Source organism: Sinocyclocheilus rhinocerous, unplaced genomic scaffold (assembly GCF_001515625.1).
Source record: "Sinocyclocheilus rhinocerous isolate Xijiao unplaced genomic scaffold, SAMN03320098_v1.1 scaffold806, whole genome shotgun sequence".
Taxonomy (NCBI): Eukaryota; Metazoa; Chordata; class Actinopteri; order Cypriniformes; family Cyprinidae; genus Sinocyclocheilus; species Sinocyclocheilus rhinocerous.
Window position 1 is genome coordinate 352,120 of NW_015648045.1, and position 14,667 is coordinate 366,786.

A 14,667-nucleotide genomic window follows, 5' to 3' on the forward strand; every position below is an offset into this window, starting at 1 on the left:
GAAGCAACAGTGATGACCGCAAGCTTGAGAATACTGTCAAGCCAAGCTGATTCCAAACACTTGGGAGAGCTTTACAAGGAGTGGACTGAAGCTGGAGTCAGTGCATCAAGAGTCACCACGCTCAGATGTCTTCAGGAAAAGGGCTACCAAGCCACTTCTGAAACAGAAACATCAGAAGCATCTTACCTGGGCTAAGGAGAAATAGAACTGGACTGTTGCTCAGTGGTCCAAAGTCCTCTTTCAGATAAAAGTACATTTTTCATTTTCATTTGGAAATCAAGGTCTGGAGTCTGGAGGAAAACTGGAGAGGCACAGAATCCAAGCTGCTTGAAGTGGTGCTTGACTGGCCAGCCAACATGCCTGACCCGAACCCCATATTGAATCTATGGGATATTTTCAAGAGAAAGATGAGAAACAGTCGATCCAACAAATACAGACGAGCTGAAGGCTCAATAGTGCCTCAGCAGTGCCACAGGCTGATCGCTTCCATGCCACACCTCACTGATGCTGGAATTTGTGCTCAAGGAGCCCCGACCAAGTATTGAGTGCATAAATGAACATACTTTAAAAAAATTTAACTTTTCTGCTTTGCAAATCTTTTTTTTTTTTTTTATTGACCTTAGGAAATATTCTAATATTTTGAGATACTGGATTTTTGACTTTCATGAGCTCTAATCACCAAAAAAAAAAAAAATTGACATTTTTTACTTGTAATGAATCTAGAATATATTTCAAAAAGTTAAATTTTCATAAGTTACAAAAAAAAACTTTTTCACAATATTCAAATTTTTTTAGATGCACCTGTAGAAAATAGATTTGTTTCATGCTGACTTTAAAATGTCAAGAAATTAGATAACAAAAAGTATCTTTTAAAAACATCTCTGACCACATAACTAGCAGATGAGTAAATATTAGAAATGTTTATTGAACAATTCAATTTTGATGATGACAAATGGAACAAGGCAAATTCTATTGGAGTACAAAAAAAATGGGGTTGTAGGAGATGAAACAGCAGTAGTATTTTTCTTTAGTCCATCCTGGCCTTCAGGGTACGTGTGGTTATCTTATCCTTCTCACTGTAAAAAATATATATATTCTTAATGTATTTTTTATTCTTAATGTTTTGTGCAGATTGAAATCAGTTAATTAAAAGTTAATGATTGTCATACTATCACTAAGGTTGATGACATTTGATGATATACTTACATGACATGAACAACGACTCCCATTCCAGACACTGCATCCCTGTCAACAGCGTTCAGCATGGCCTGAGAGATGGTCTCAAATAAATCCTCTGGTTTCTAGAGAACACAATCAACAGCAAAAGTCTATGAGATTACCAGACCTAGATCATTAATCAGCCTTCATACCCAATACAGTTACGTGGTCTTGTTTCCCTTCACCTACCATGTCAGGTTCCCACAGGGACTCGCACATGCCGTACATCTGCTCTGAGCAAGTTCCACTCACAACAAAGTCTTCTGTCACCATTGGGCATCCGATAAGGTCAAGGGAACAGATGAAGGGTTCAAAGGTCTTTGGGTCCAGACCAGCAATCACAGGCTCGATGTAGTACGGCCCAAACCTGAGACAGGGACATGACAGATTGCAATTCTGTACACAGTGCACATGGGAATATTCTATTTAGCAATGAACTCTTTGAACTCTGGAATGCAGCGAAATTGCATACACATTGCTTAGTAATTATAACAACCCACTGACTAGTTGATTTTGAAAATATGTAGGTTTGCAGGATCCTATTAGAAACTGAGTTTAGTAGGCCTAAATACTACAAAATGTGAATTTGGATCAGTTGGGTTCCAGAAGTAAACATCCTATTCATTTTCTTGACAGGGGAATTGATTTTGATCATTTATAAACTTCAAAAAGATCTACTGTGAGCTATGAGGTTGTTATTTGATAATATATACTGTTATTGAAGCCATCAGCCCACATTATTTTAACTACTTTAGATAATCATGCTCAAAAGTAGAATTCCTGGTGATTACCCATGATTCTGCTGAGAAATTTCCACAAATCAGAGAATCGAGACAAGCAAATCACACCAAAAGAACACTTTAGAACCCACCCGGTCCCATGAAGCACTGGGGGTGGTAGAGTCAACAGTTTTATATTTCTCCATTGTTTTTAATTTGAGTGTGTAGTTTGCAATGCTTCATGGGATTGTGGTTTCTCTTCTTTATTAATGTCATTAAAGGGGTCATATGATGTTGCTAAAAAGAACATTATTTTGTGTGTTTGGTGTAGTGAAATGTGTTTATGCGGTTTAAGGTTAAAAAAACACATTATTTTCCACATACTGTACACCAAATACTTTGTTGCTTCAAAACAAAGTTTGTTGTGATTCACCCTATAGCTGGCTGGTTTGGTTTTAAGGCTTATAACTCTTAAACACTGTATCCGAATATGCCTACTTTCATACTTGTAGCAGGCGAAGAATAGTATGTGAAAAAAGAAATATTATGTCCAAGTTCATAGTATTCCAAAAACAGTATTCTAAAATTACCCTAAGTAAGATGCCCTACTACTTCTGTCTACTACTACTATCCCATGGCAGTGAAGTGACACAACTGACACTGGTAGGTCACTTGACAGTAACATCATGCCAGATGTAGTACGTCCAAATTTCATTCATACTACCCATATTCATACTATATAGAACATAATTTTTAATTACTTTAAAATCCCTATGGGAAAAACACATTCAATACAAGTGAGTGGGCACTGTAGCACTATTACAGTTAAGGTCAACAACGAAAAACTATTTACCACTGATTGAATGCATTTGTTGTTCCACTAATTCCCTTCCATTTTCAGCAATTGGTTTTCTCTTTGCCAATTAACAGAAACTAGCATGTACAGATGTGCATTTTTACCTCCTCTCATACAGAAGGTTGGACACCATGCTCATGAAGGTCTTTGGCTTGATCTGACGACCTTCCTTCAGCTCATACAAGTTCAAGCGGAACTTCAGCCTTTGAGATCTAAAACGAGAGAGAAAGGTAAAAACCAGTAGGTATTTAAAAAGAAAAACGACAAGTGCTATGTTTAATATCAAATATTCGAATGCATCTGACACTATTCATACACTGTCTGTACATCTGTGGCAAGGCCAGCCAGCCCGATGAAGAGTCTGTCTCCCATAGGGAAGATTTTCTGGAAGTCGGTGGTAACCAGCTGTGCCTGGATGCCAAACCTCCGGTCTGATGCTATTGCCACACATTCCTTTCCACGCATCGCCATGACGGCACCTCCATTATATGACATAATAGACTATGGGAAGATGACAATAAAACAACAAAACTTATAAGATTAAACAACAGCACTTTTCTATACAGTCTGACTAGATATCATATACATATTTGAAACAGTTACTATATAGGCTTAAAAAAAAACTAAAATGCTTATCATTGTATAACATATACATATATCACAAAGATCACTTACAGAACAGGATAAGAAACATGAGATAGAGCAAAGCAATAAAATACATTTTCAAACAAAATACAACAAATAGAGATAGTTTAATGAAAAGTTATTTTGTATGACTAGGCACTTTGCAAATGTTATCCAACTCCACATCTGAAATGCGTATAAAAGCTAACACATTTGATCAAAATGAGTTCATACTGAATTCCCCTTTTAATACCGATGCAATTATGAACATCATGATTTAAAATACGTCTACACATGACTGATCACCATCCATATTTAGCCCAGGCATCCAAATGCAACACTGTTAGTTTCGTTTTAAATATGATCGACTCAAATAATCCAGCTCAATAGTACACACTCCATATAACTAAAGCTTATTATGCATGTGGAATGCATTTAATTAATTCATATTAAAAAGCTAAATAAGATGCAGGTTAGGACAAATAACTTTATAAATACTTTCGCCTGGAAAAATGAGATGGCAAATGAGCTAACGTTACTGTGCTAATAAAGACGGTTACATTCAACAAACACTTAATTCTTCAAACGCGTTCACTTACCATGATGGCAGATGTAATAAGCAGGCACCAATATGAGAACTATTTATAAGATTTGATTATGTTATGCTGAAAATAAAGCTGTAGACCGGGTTACACACGGTGACTACACACTTTCTTTCAATCGCTGCTAGTTGTTCCTGCTGCTCACGTCATTTCCGACAGCAGCGGTCCCTACAGCGCCCCTGCTAGACAAAATCATTACACCACCACCTACTGTAAAAAATGAAAAGCATAAAGAATTCAAATCATTTTCGAATCCTACCCATTTCAAGCATTGCATGGGAGAATTTGTGATTCACTTTTAACGGAAAACAACAAACGTGTTGTAGTTTACGATAGGGGGCGCCAGTACGCTGTAATTCATTCTCACCCACAGGAGCAAAAGGACAGGAGAAGAAAACACAATGCTAAACAAAACAAAAAATTAAAATGGACTCAGAGGATGGAGTCTTTAAATGCAAGTAACACGTTTTACAGCAAAATGTATCGGTTTATGAGTAGCCTGATTTTTTATTTTATTTTTTTACCTTCCTCACTTCCCAAAACGTAATTCTGCAACAGTAACGGCATGTTGATTCAACAATATCGCGAATTTGTCAATGTATGTGATTTATTCAATTTTCAAGTGGTGGTCAAAGGCAAATATGTTTACCAGTCGTCTCTGTGCATTTAGGGACTGATGCCAACACGGCAGATCTGATTGTATGGAGAGTCAGTAACAGCAGTCTGTTTACAGGCAGGAGAAATGCAGCCATCAAAGCCTTTGAGTCAGTAAATTCAGTCTTGACTTCACTGAGTGCTGTTGTGCCTTGTCAGGTACACGTGTTTATTTGATGCTGTTGATCTGTCAATCTACAGGCTGTATGTGAAGGAGAAACAGCTGGTGGGGAAAGTGACGCCTGCATGGGTTAGAAAGAAGTGGGAGAATCTAAAACAGAAGTATAAGGTGATGTCATGCATTTATTTAGCTTGTTTGCAAGTCACATGTCTGTGGAAATCCATCCGATACAGTATAAATACTAATTAATTACTTTGCTTAAAGATAACTTACGTCAAACATAAATTATGGGACTTTTTGTCAGGATCTATTAATTTATTCAAACATACATTTCTGTGTTATTGATTTGTGATTTAAAAATGTTTGCCAAGTCATGTGCTGCAACCTACATGCAGACATAAATTTATCAAATAAATAAAATGTAATTATAAAATCATCTCATAAAATATATAAACTATAAAAAAAAACTGTTTTATATATAATTATGCAGCCCTCTAGGAACACCTTGGCAATTGAATCGCCATTGGCTGGTAAATTTTTTTGTTTACTCACCAGACTGATAAATATATACATACACATATACATATATACACACACATACACATACACATACATACACACACACATATACACACACACACACATACATATACACACACACACACACACACACATACACATATACACACACATATACACATATACATACACATAGACCTGTCGCAATAATCAATATATCAACTTATCGCGCAATATATGTACAGTGAAAATATATCTGAGCTAAACTTATACTTAGCCTCCAACTCACACACTGGCGAGTAAAATCTGAGAATTTATTAGCAATTGGCTAATATTAGACATCATTTAGTCGCCAGAGTGAAGATTTAGTCGCATATGCGAGTGATTTACTCGCAATGTAGAGGGTTGTTATGTAATTAATGTGTCTTGATTTTATAATCAAGATGTAAGGAAAATGTTGATGCATGATTGATTAATTGAAAATGATATAAATTTTTAATTACACTGAAGAATCAACACCAACATAATCATGGAAAACTGCTTAAAATGTGTCTATTTAAATATATTTTATATGTATTTAATTATTTATATTATTTATAATATTTAATTACTTTTTCCATTTATCTATTTTTTTTTCTGCTGAACATTGGCAGCTGCTGTGAATTTTTCTTTCTTCAAACAAATATTTGGCATCAATATTATCTTGACAAGTATCAAGTTTTTCAAAACCATATGAAACAAACATTTCTGAAAAGAGTACATTTCTAAGAACTTGGTAGACAATTTAAACTAGGTTTTAATTTAATTTTTTTTAAATTCACAACACTGTCATTGACCTATAATCATTTTGTCTTTGATAATTTACTGCAGGACCTCAAAAGCCTCAGTATGGTTGGGGGAGACGCATCAATTGCAACCTGGAAGTGGTATGCAATCATGGATGAAGCACTGAGTAGCGAGACCCCCCTCAACCATTTCATCACGCCTGTCCAAGTGTCCTCATCTGCTCAGGATGCTCCACCCATCAAGCAGAGAAAGGAAGAGGACTGGCTGACAGCTGTGCGGGAGATGGAAAGGAGACAGGAGGAACGAGAGAGGCAAGCTTCAGAGAGAGAGGACGAGAGAGACAGACGAGCTGCAGCAAGAGAAGAAGAGCGAGACAGACGGGCTGCAGAGAGAGATGCTGAAAGAGATCGAAGGGCTGCAGAGAGAGAAGAAGTGAGAGAGAGACAGACGCTGGAGAGGGAGGAGAGGAGGGAACGAGAATTATTTGCGAGACAGGAACGGTGGGAGAAAGACATGCTGACTAGAGAAGAAAGGCAGGAAAGGGACTACAGAGAAAGAGAGGAGAGGAGAGAAAGAGAAGCTGCTGCTAGAGAAGAGAGGCTTTTTAAGCTCCTTGAGACATTTATGGCCAATAAGTAAAACTGTTACTGATACATTCCAAGAATTGCTTATTTTCTACAAATAAACTCTTTTGCATTGCCATCATGTGTCTAGTTCTTTTGAGTCATAAAATTAGTAGTTCGTATTAGATTAGTCTTTCACAAATAAAACAAATACAAATAATTAGGTAATTATGCTAATAATAATAAACCAAAAAGCCCAAACCAACATGACGGGATTAAATAATTTATTATTGAACAAATTCAACAGATAGCAACACATTAGACAAAAATGAATACACCCACAAAGCAGCACACACAGAGACATATAATACCTGCTGAGCTTTTACATTCTGAATACAGTGCCGCCCACTTGGTAAATATGAGCAAAGGTGGCTGTGAAAATAAATCTGCATTGTTTATCCTTTCGATCTTTCATTCAAAAAAATGTACAAAATTCTAACCTTTCATTGAAGTAAAACAATGGAAAGTGGGGGAAACTCACATTATGAAATAAAAGTTCTTCTCTAGTTCACGTTGGCCATGGTTATTGGCACCCAATTATTGCAACATCCTTGTCCTAAGATAGCAGCTCTGAGTTTTCTCCTGTAATACCTGATGAGTTCGGAGAACACTTGACAAGAGATCAGAGGCCATTCCTTCATCCAGAATCACTCCAGAACATCCAGCATACCAGCTCCATGTTGGTGCTTCTTCACTTCAGTTCACCCCAATCATTTTCTATAGGGTTCAGGTCGGGGAACTGAGACAGCCATGGCAGAAGCTTCATTTTGTGCCCAGTGACACATTTTTGTGTAGATTTTGATGTTTGCTTTGGATCATTGTCTTGATGGAAGATCCAAACATGGCCCATTATAAGATTCCTTACAAAGGCAGTCGGGTTTAGATTTTTTATCTGTTGGTATTTGATAGAATCCATGATGCCATGCATCTGAACAAGATGTCCAGGACCTCCGGCAGAAAAACAGGCCCACAACATTAAAGATCCAGCAGTATATTTAAACGTGGACATGGGGTACTTTTTATCCCTGTTTGCACCAATTGGGGGGGATTTCTGACCCCAAGATTCAACTACTCTGCAATTCTCCAGCTGTGATCCTTAGAGAGTCTTTGGCCACTCAAACTCTCCTCCTCACCGTACATTAGGACGATATAGACATGTTCTCTTCCAGGCAGATTTGTAACATCTTTAGTTGATTGGAACTTCTTAATTATTGCCCTGATTGTGGAAATGAGGATTTTCAATGCTTTAGCTATTTTCTTACAGCCACCTTCTATTTTGTGAAGCTCAACAATCTTGTTCTGTACATCAGAACTATATTCTTTGGTTTTACTCCGTGTGATCGATGATTACGGGAATTTTTGTGTTCCTCATATTTACAATCCTGTGGAACAGGAAGTCATGGCTGGACAATTTCATGTTCATAATCACCCTGGTGTGCTAAAAAATGTAAATATGAATAGGAATATACTTCAGAGATATTTTATTCATAAGAATTTCTAGGGGTGCCAATAATGGTAGCCAACATGCATTGGAGAAAAACATTTATTTCATAATGTGAGTTTCCCCCCACTTTCAATTGTTTTACTTATATGAAAGTTTAGAATTTTGTGAATTTTTTGAATGAAAGATCAAAAAGATAAACAATGCAGATTTATTTTCACAGCCACCTTTGCTCATATTTACCAAGGGTGCCAATATTAGTGGGCGGCACTGTACAAGGGTGTGAGACATTCAATTAATACTCTAGTGACTATTTTAACACAGAATGTTATGTAGAAGAATTCTGAAAAAAACAAAAAAAGTTTACAGTATAGTGTATTTTATAGTCAGTTTAAGCATTAGTTGAATTACAGGTTAACAGAAGAATCAACACCAACATAATCAGGACAACAGCCGGGAAGATACTTCGAATATTTCTATTTAAATATATGTATATATATGTATTTAAATATTTATAATATTTAATTAAGTTTTCAGTTTTTTTCTTATTTTGTTCCCGCTGAAATTTGGCAGGTGCTTTGAATTTGTCTTTGCAAACAAATATTTGGCAACAATATTATACAAGCATCTTCATATTTCTGAAAATAAAGCATTTATAATATTTATTCTAAATATCTATTTTTATATAATCCTCTAAATAAATACTTTAATAGATGACAAATATTTAGAATACATCTATATAATTACATCGTTTTTGTAGTTATAATTTTCACAGAATGCTTATCTCGTTTGATTTAAAATGACGTCATTTATCTCACTAAAGACTGAATGGTACATTAACGTTAATTAGCTTCATTGGTGTGTAGAATTATGCACAGTGCTTCATAAATGTGTCTATTAATTGCAAAGGATGTCCCATGATAGCTTAATATGCTTTAACTCCTTCGTTGTCAAGAGTTTACAAAAAAAAAGTTATTCAAGAAATCTGATCACAGGATTTCTTTTTCCACTTCCTGTTAAACTAGCACAGTATCCAGAAGCTGGACATTCTCACACGTGAGACTCGTCCAGATCCAGGTCAACAGGGGACAGGGGGAGCGGAGAGAGAGCGTGGGGTGTGAGCAGCGAGGTCAGGAGTGGGTTCTCCGTGCCACGGTCCTCTCCTGCACTAGAGGAGGTGTCCGTGTTTTGCAGAAGCCCAGTGGTCTCTTCGTCCTCGGGGCTTTCTCTGATCTGGGTTGGGGCCAGTCGGTATGGTGTACTCAGGATGGGGAGGGGAGGAGGAAGAGGGGAGCAGGCTCTAGAAGTGGAGCTTGAGGCAGCAGAGGGGGTTGGAGAAAGACTGCTTCTTACACTCCCCTGATCTTTCCTGTCTTTATTCTCATACTGAGAGGAGTAAATAAAGCAAGGGTCAGATTCAGAGGTATAAAAGGCTACATTCAATTTTAAAGACATGTCTCCATATAACACTCACGCAATGCACCCAATCATTTTTAACATTCAGAGAACATTCAGAAACAGCATTTCTGTTTCATTACTTAATTGGAATGATATCAAAATGCTCTTACAACATATTTTCATTAGCTGAATATAGACTTAAGCATGTGTTTAAGCAACAACTCTGCAAGCTTTCATTCAAACAATGTGCTCTGACAGTGGGTAAAATCAGACCTGTGGCCATGCCGGTTTGTGCTGGGCAGTTTTGATGCTAGGTGATGAGGACTCTGATGCGACGGAAGGAGCATGGCTCAGCCTCCCGACCTCTGTGACCCCTGGTAAGCCGCTGCTGGGGCTGGGAGTGGCAGTGGGAGATCTGCCAGCTGGTTCTTGCTGGGTCTCAGTGAAAGTGACAGACCTCTTTTGGTCACTGTGAGCTGAAGAAAAGATGACAGATTCATTAGACTCTAGAAATTCATTAGTATACACTATTACTTGATGCAGTTTCCTGGGAATCAAATTCATAACATCGTTTTTGTTAGCACTATGCACTACAGTTTGGACTATAAGAAACTCTATCTGGTTCTCATAGTGGCCATCTGAGTGGATGTACTTAACCCTATAAAACCATATAAAATTTGGAACATGGCTTTCTAATGCCTCTACATTATTCCTTTGGTCAATGCTTTAAAAAAAAAAAAAAAGGCTTACTCCTGGTGGCAGAAGGACCTTTAATATTATCTCCAAACTATCTGCCTTTTGCTAGGAAGTCTTTGTTGGTTTTGATAAAATATTACAAAATATTGACGTCTCAAAATTACTATTCAGTGGATTTAAGCCATGTAAAATAACATTTCATAGATTTTGAAAGAAGATTAGAAGTTGAAAAATGTATTAAAAATTATACATTGTGTATTTTAGGTATGTCTTTGTATATATTATGTCCACCAAAATAGCATAAAATAATATAATAATTCAATTAAGTTAAAAAGTCACATTTTATTTGACTAATTATGCATTTAGAGTGGATACTGATACGTAATTTTTATATATGCAGTCTGCTGTATAATTCTTAACATCTCAGATTTTTTATATAACAATGGTTTTGCAATCATAAATATTTTTATTTGTATTATTATTAATAATAATGTAATTTATTTGTGTATATTACATTAATATATTTATTATTTATTATACTAGGCATTAAATCTGCTGACATCCACAAAGCAAAACTAAAAGGTTTGTTTATAAACAAAAAGGAATTCATAGAAATGCTTTAAAGACTGCAATGAAGGGTTTTTATGTTGTGTACAATAACTTACCGATAATGATACACACAGATATTATATTATCCATGCTATAAACATATACTTATACACATAGTCCCCACTCATATTCATTTTCTTTTTTAATGTAATTACACAAACGACACACACCCCTGTCGAGTGGTTTACTCTTAGGCTGAATGCTCCTGCGGGTTGTTGAGAGTCTGGCTCCCTGACGTCCAGGAGACTTGTCCTGCACCCTCTGTATAGACAGCAGAGGTCGCCGTAGCTACAAGACACAGTGCCTCAATTTTATGCCTTGACATAATACACCGAATGCAAAAAATAAGACTGTGTTCTGAGCGCTCACCTGCCTAAGTCCTCTCTTACGACCGAGAGGTGGCTGGATTAGCAGATTCTGCTGTCCTGGTTCACTCTGCACGCTGGCAACCCTGCAGAATAAAACCAAAGGACAGACACACAAACAGAGCTGATGAGCTCGAACTGCCCGAAGAGCTGAACACAATCCCTGTTAAATCCTCCTGATTAATTGGAGAGTTAAAAGGAAATGTGTCCCATCCACAAATCCCCATTAGTCCATAGCCCTCCACCAATCAAACACAGGGACAGGGACGAATCAAGAAAGCATGAATCGCAGGACAGAACCTGCAATGTCATCCACAAAAAACTAAGGGGAATAGAGAAGCTGGTATAGCAGTGTGAGCAAGAGGATGTGAACATCCAATATAAACTAAGCCATTTTTGTACAAGAATTTGTCAGATTCATCTGATGTCAGATCAGAAAAAAGACATTTCTTCATGTCTAATTATCTACTTTACACCTGCTAGACCATACTTCCCAGCCCCACAGATTGGCCCCCCAGAGAGGAACTCCCAATTTGAGCAGCAAAAAGCCTGAAACATGAGTGGACACCATGACACCATGAGGCTCACTGGAGATGAGTACCACCACAAAGTGATAATCATTGTCCCTAGCCAAGAGAGAAAGAAAGACCGAAAGAAATAGTGACTTGGAGTGGATGAGAAGAGAAAGAGAGAGATCCTAGTGAGGAATTAAGTTGGATGTGATGAACAGGGAAGGCAGGCCCAGCCCTGGCACACAGACGGTGAGACACTGCACACACAGGGCCGTGACACTGTACCTAGACAGGTTACCCTCCTCCAGAAGCCCCTGGGATTCATCTAGCACATTGGGTTCACTGTAGAGTTGGGCAGGGAACAAGATTAGGGGAATAATAAGAGAGACATGCAACCCCCCAGCTGTAGATCAGCCCTCTCTTAAAGGGAAAGATATGGTAAGATTGGATAAATAAGGTTGTTATAGACAGTTTTCGGTCTGAATGAGCTTTAGTTGTGAAGAGGGGTGTCTGTTTACCTGTGACTGGGCAGCATGGTGCTCATGCCTGGTTCAGGCTGACTGGCAGCCGACCCTGTGGCGTGACTGGAGAAACGCCGCTGGGAAATGAGCCTGGGGAGGAAAGCTTCGTGCTCACTTACCACGCTGGGGATGCTGACGGAGTCATCTGAAAGCGACAGAGTAAGCAGTAATATGGATCATTCAACAATAACATTAGCAGGTGCATCTATAAAATTCCTCAGCAATAAAACCCATACATTTTATTTTAAACTTATCATGCTGCTTGAAAATATTTCAGTCACGAACCTCTAGATAATGCAGGCTGATACAGTAGGTCCTTTACATGCACTCTTAGCAATAATATAATTTACTATATGACACAAGCTGATTCTGCAGCCAATAAGATTGCTTGCTCAACATTTAAATAGTCTGGTTTAGTATTCGCTGTAAGCTGGTCCTGCAGCGTACTCAGTTGCACTGAAACCCTCCACCTCCCCCAGCTCCACCTGTCTAGATCTGCTACAAAATTTTATGTATGTCCATTCATGCATTCATATATGTCACATACTGTATATATTCATGAACAGACTGTTCTTTTAAGTCAGATCTTTTTAAATGAACAGGTTTATAAAGAAAGTGATGTCATTTGGAATGACATGAGGGTGAGTAAATGAATGTTTTGAGAGGAACCAAAGAGGATGAATCACACACTTTCCTCCTCCTCATCGGTATGACTGAGTGTGTCCTGTGAGGGCTGGCGTGAGGGTTGGCTCTCCTGCTCCCAGACAGTTCCTGTACCGGTGTTGGAGCGGGACATGGTGGCCAGACTCAACCTGTATGCAGAGGTGGACGTGCCAACAGTACTGATGGAAGTCTTTCCTTGGTATGCTGAAAAACGGGGAGAAATAAAGTCAAAGTCCCTTTCAAGGAAAGTCTGTTCACTCGGCGGCCATATTTCGAACACCTCCCAGGAGCTCATACAAGACCAAGTCCTATTTAAATAAATGGGGGAATCCTGAAATCTCAAAAACTGCTCACTGAACTCACAATTAAATTACACATTTCAAATCAGCAACAAAATCTGAAATTAACTGCCCCATGTTGGTAATGTTGGTTCTCATGCTCAAATAGTATTAAAAAGGCTTATTTTTCAGGCTAGACCAGCCAATGCGCATGCTATAACGCATTTATGATTGCGCATGCGCATTGGCTGCTCTAGCCTCATGCAGTGAAGCAACGACTTGACCAATCAGCGATTGGCTCTTTCATTTAGAAGGCGGGACTATTCTGCCATATTACGCGTTGCAGTTTCTCCCATTCATAAGTATAAGAGTGAACCGTCTTTGTATTTCTATAGTCTTTGATAAAGTACAGTTGTAACCCCAGGTTAAATCACAAAACCTGAATACCTGACACAAAATCACGTCCACGTAGACTGCACATTTTGCATGTCTCCTTTGTCTGACACCCATTTCAGGTATTGAAATCTCTACTAATGAGCTGATGACCCGAATCAGGTGTGATTAAGTAGACTTGCAAATTGTGCACTGTTGGGGGGCTTCAGGAACGTAGTTCAAAGTGTGACCAATTTTACTGAGAGATAGTCTGGGATTACAAATTTAAGAATCTGTTTTAGATCTACTGATCCTATGTCCCGACAAACAATCACCTGAAAAACTAAGGTGAAATACATTGTATTTAGCATTTATGGTAAAGATGATGACATCAGATGAATGCTTCTGTTGAACAAAGTTTGTAGCAAGAGGTTCCTGCCAGTTCCTCTTCTCTTATTGTAAAACAAATGAGCCAGATTACAGAGACTCTCACCTTTTGTTTGTAATGGCTCTTGGTGCAATTGCCCCAGTTTTCGAGTAGTTATGCTGATTGGATTAGGACTGGTTAAATGGGACAGGTTGCTACACCTGAATACTTCATTTGCATGCTTTGTTTAAGGTCGTCACCCAGGTGCTTTGTCTCAATTTCTAAGCACTGCCCCCTAAATGTACATAAACTACAATGACACCCAACAGTCTCCTGGCCTTCACTTCCGAGGGGCCGTTTACATGACATTTTCAGGCAAAAATGGGAAACTTTTTATGTGTTTTGCCTGTTTGTTTACACGACAACGGCATTTTGGGGACTGAAAACGGTCATTTTTGAAAACAGGTTTCAAAGTGCAAGTTTTTGAAAACGCCACCGTTGTCGTTTCCGTGTAAACACCCAAAACGGGAATCTTTGAAAACGGTGATGTTATGAGCGTGCGTAGTACGTGTTAGGTATGTAGACATGCGCAGTACGTGTCGATTTTAAAGGCAAGCGCGAACAAACATACACAACAATGGCGGAGTACATGGTACTGTTGTTGCTGCTCAAGAGTTTGCTAACGCTTCTTCAGCAAAGTGTGGATTTACTTCACCAATATTA

General features: G+C 38.2%; 3 protein-coding genes across 3 annotated transcripts in view; 1 reads left to right on the forward strand and 2 right to left on the reverse strand.

Moving 5' to 3' along the window:
- Positions 1–901: 901 nt before the first annotated feature.
- Positions 902–4,190, reverse strand: psmb3 (proteasome 20S subunit beta 3). The gene is made up of 6 exons (XM_016514088.1): positions 4,017–4,190; positions 3,110–3,294; positions 2,898–3,005; positions 1,408–1,585; positions 1,207–1,301; positions 902–1,076 (listed from the first exon to the last, which is right to left on the reverse strand). Exons 1-6 carry the CDS (start codon positions 4,017–4,019, stop codon positions 1,028–1,030), a joined length of 618 nt encoding a protein of 205 aa, XP_016369574.1. The 5' UTR covers positions 4,020–4,190; the 3' UTR covers positions 902–1,027.
- Positions 4,191–4,349: 159 nt separating this feature from the next.
- On the forward strand, positions 4,350–6,794 carry LOC107709579 (stress response protein nst1). The gene is made up of 4 exons (XM_016514087.1): positions 4,350–4,473; positions 4,690–4,783; positions 4,875–4,962; positions 6,184–6,794. The coding sequence occupies exons 1-4, from the start codon at positions 4,446–4,448 to the stop codon at positions 6,736–6,738; spliced, it is 765 nt and encodes a 254-aa protein (XP_016369573.1). The 5' UTR covers positions 4,350–4,445; the 3' UTR covers positions 6,739–6,794.
- Positions 6,795–8,909: 2,115 nt separating this feature from the next.
- Positions 8,910–14,667, reverse strand: part of unc80 (unc-80 homolog (C. elegans)) — a 60,644-nt gene continuing 54,886 nt past the window's right edge. Inside the window, exons 57-63 of the mRNA XM_016514074.1 lie at positions 12,955–13,131; positions 12,262–12,409; positions 12,029–12,085; positions 11,236–11,317; positions 11,037–11,154; positions 9,835–10,037; positions 8,910–9,549 (exon numbers count right to left, since the gene is read on the reverse strand). Of these exons, the coding sequence (XP_016369560.1) occupies positions 9,214–9,549; positions 9,835–10,037; positions 11,037–11,154; positions 11,236–11,317; positions 12,029–12,085; positions 12,262–12,409; positions 12,955–13,131 (1,121 nt within the window). The 3' untranslated portion in view covers positions 8,910–9,213. The remainder of the gene's footprint in view (positions 9,550–9,834; positions 10,038–11,036; positions 11,155–11,235; positions 11,318–12,028; positions 12,086–12,261; positions 12,410–12,954; positions 13,132–14,667) is intronic.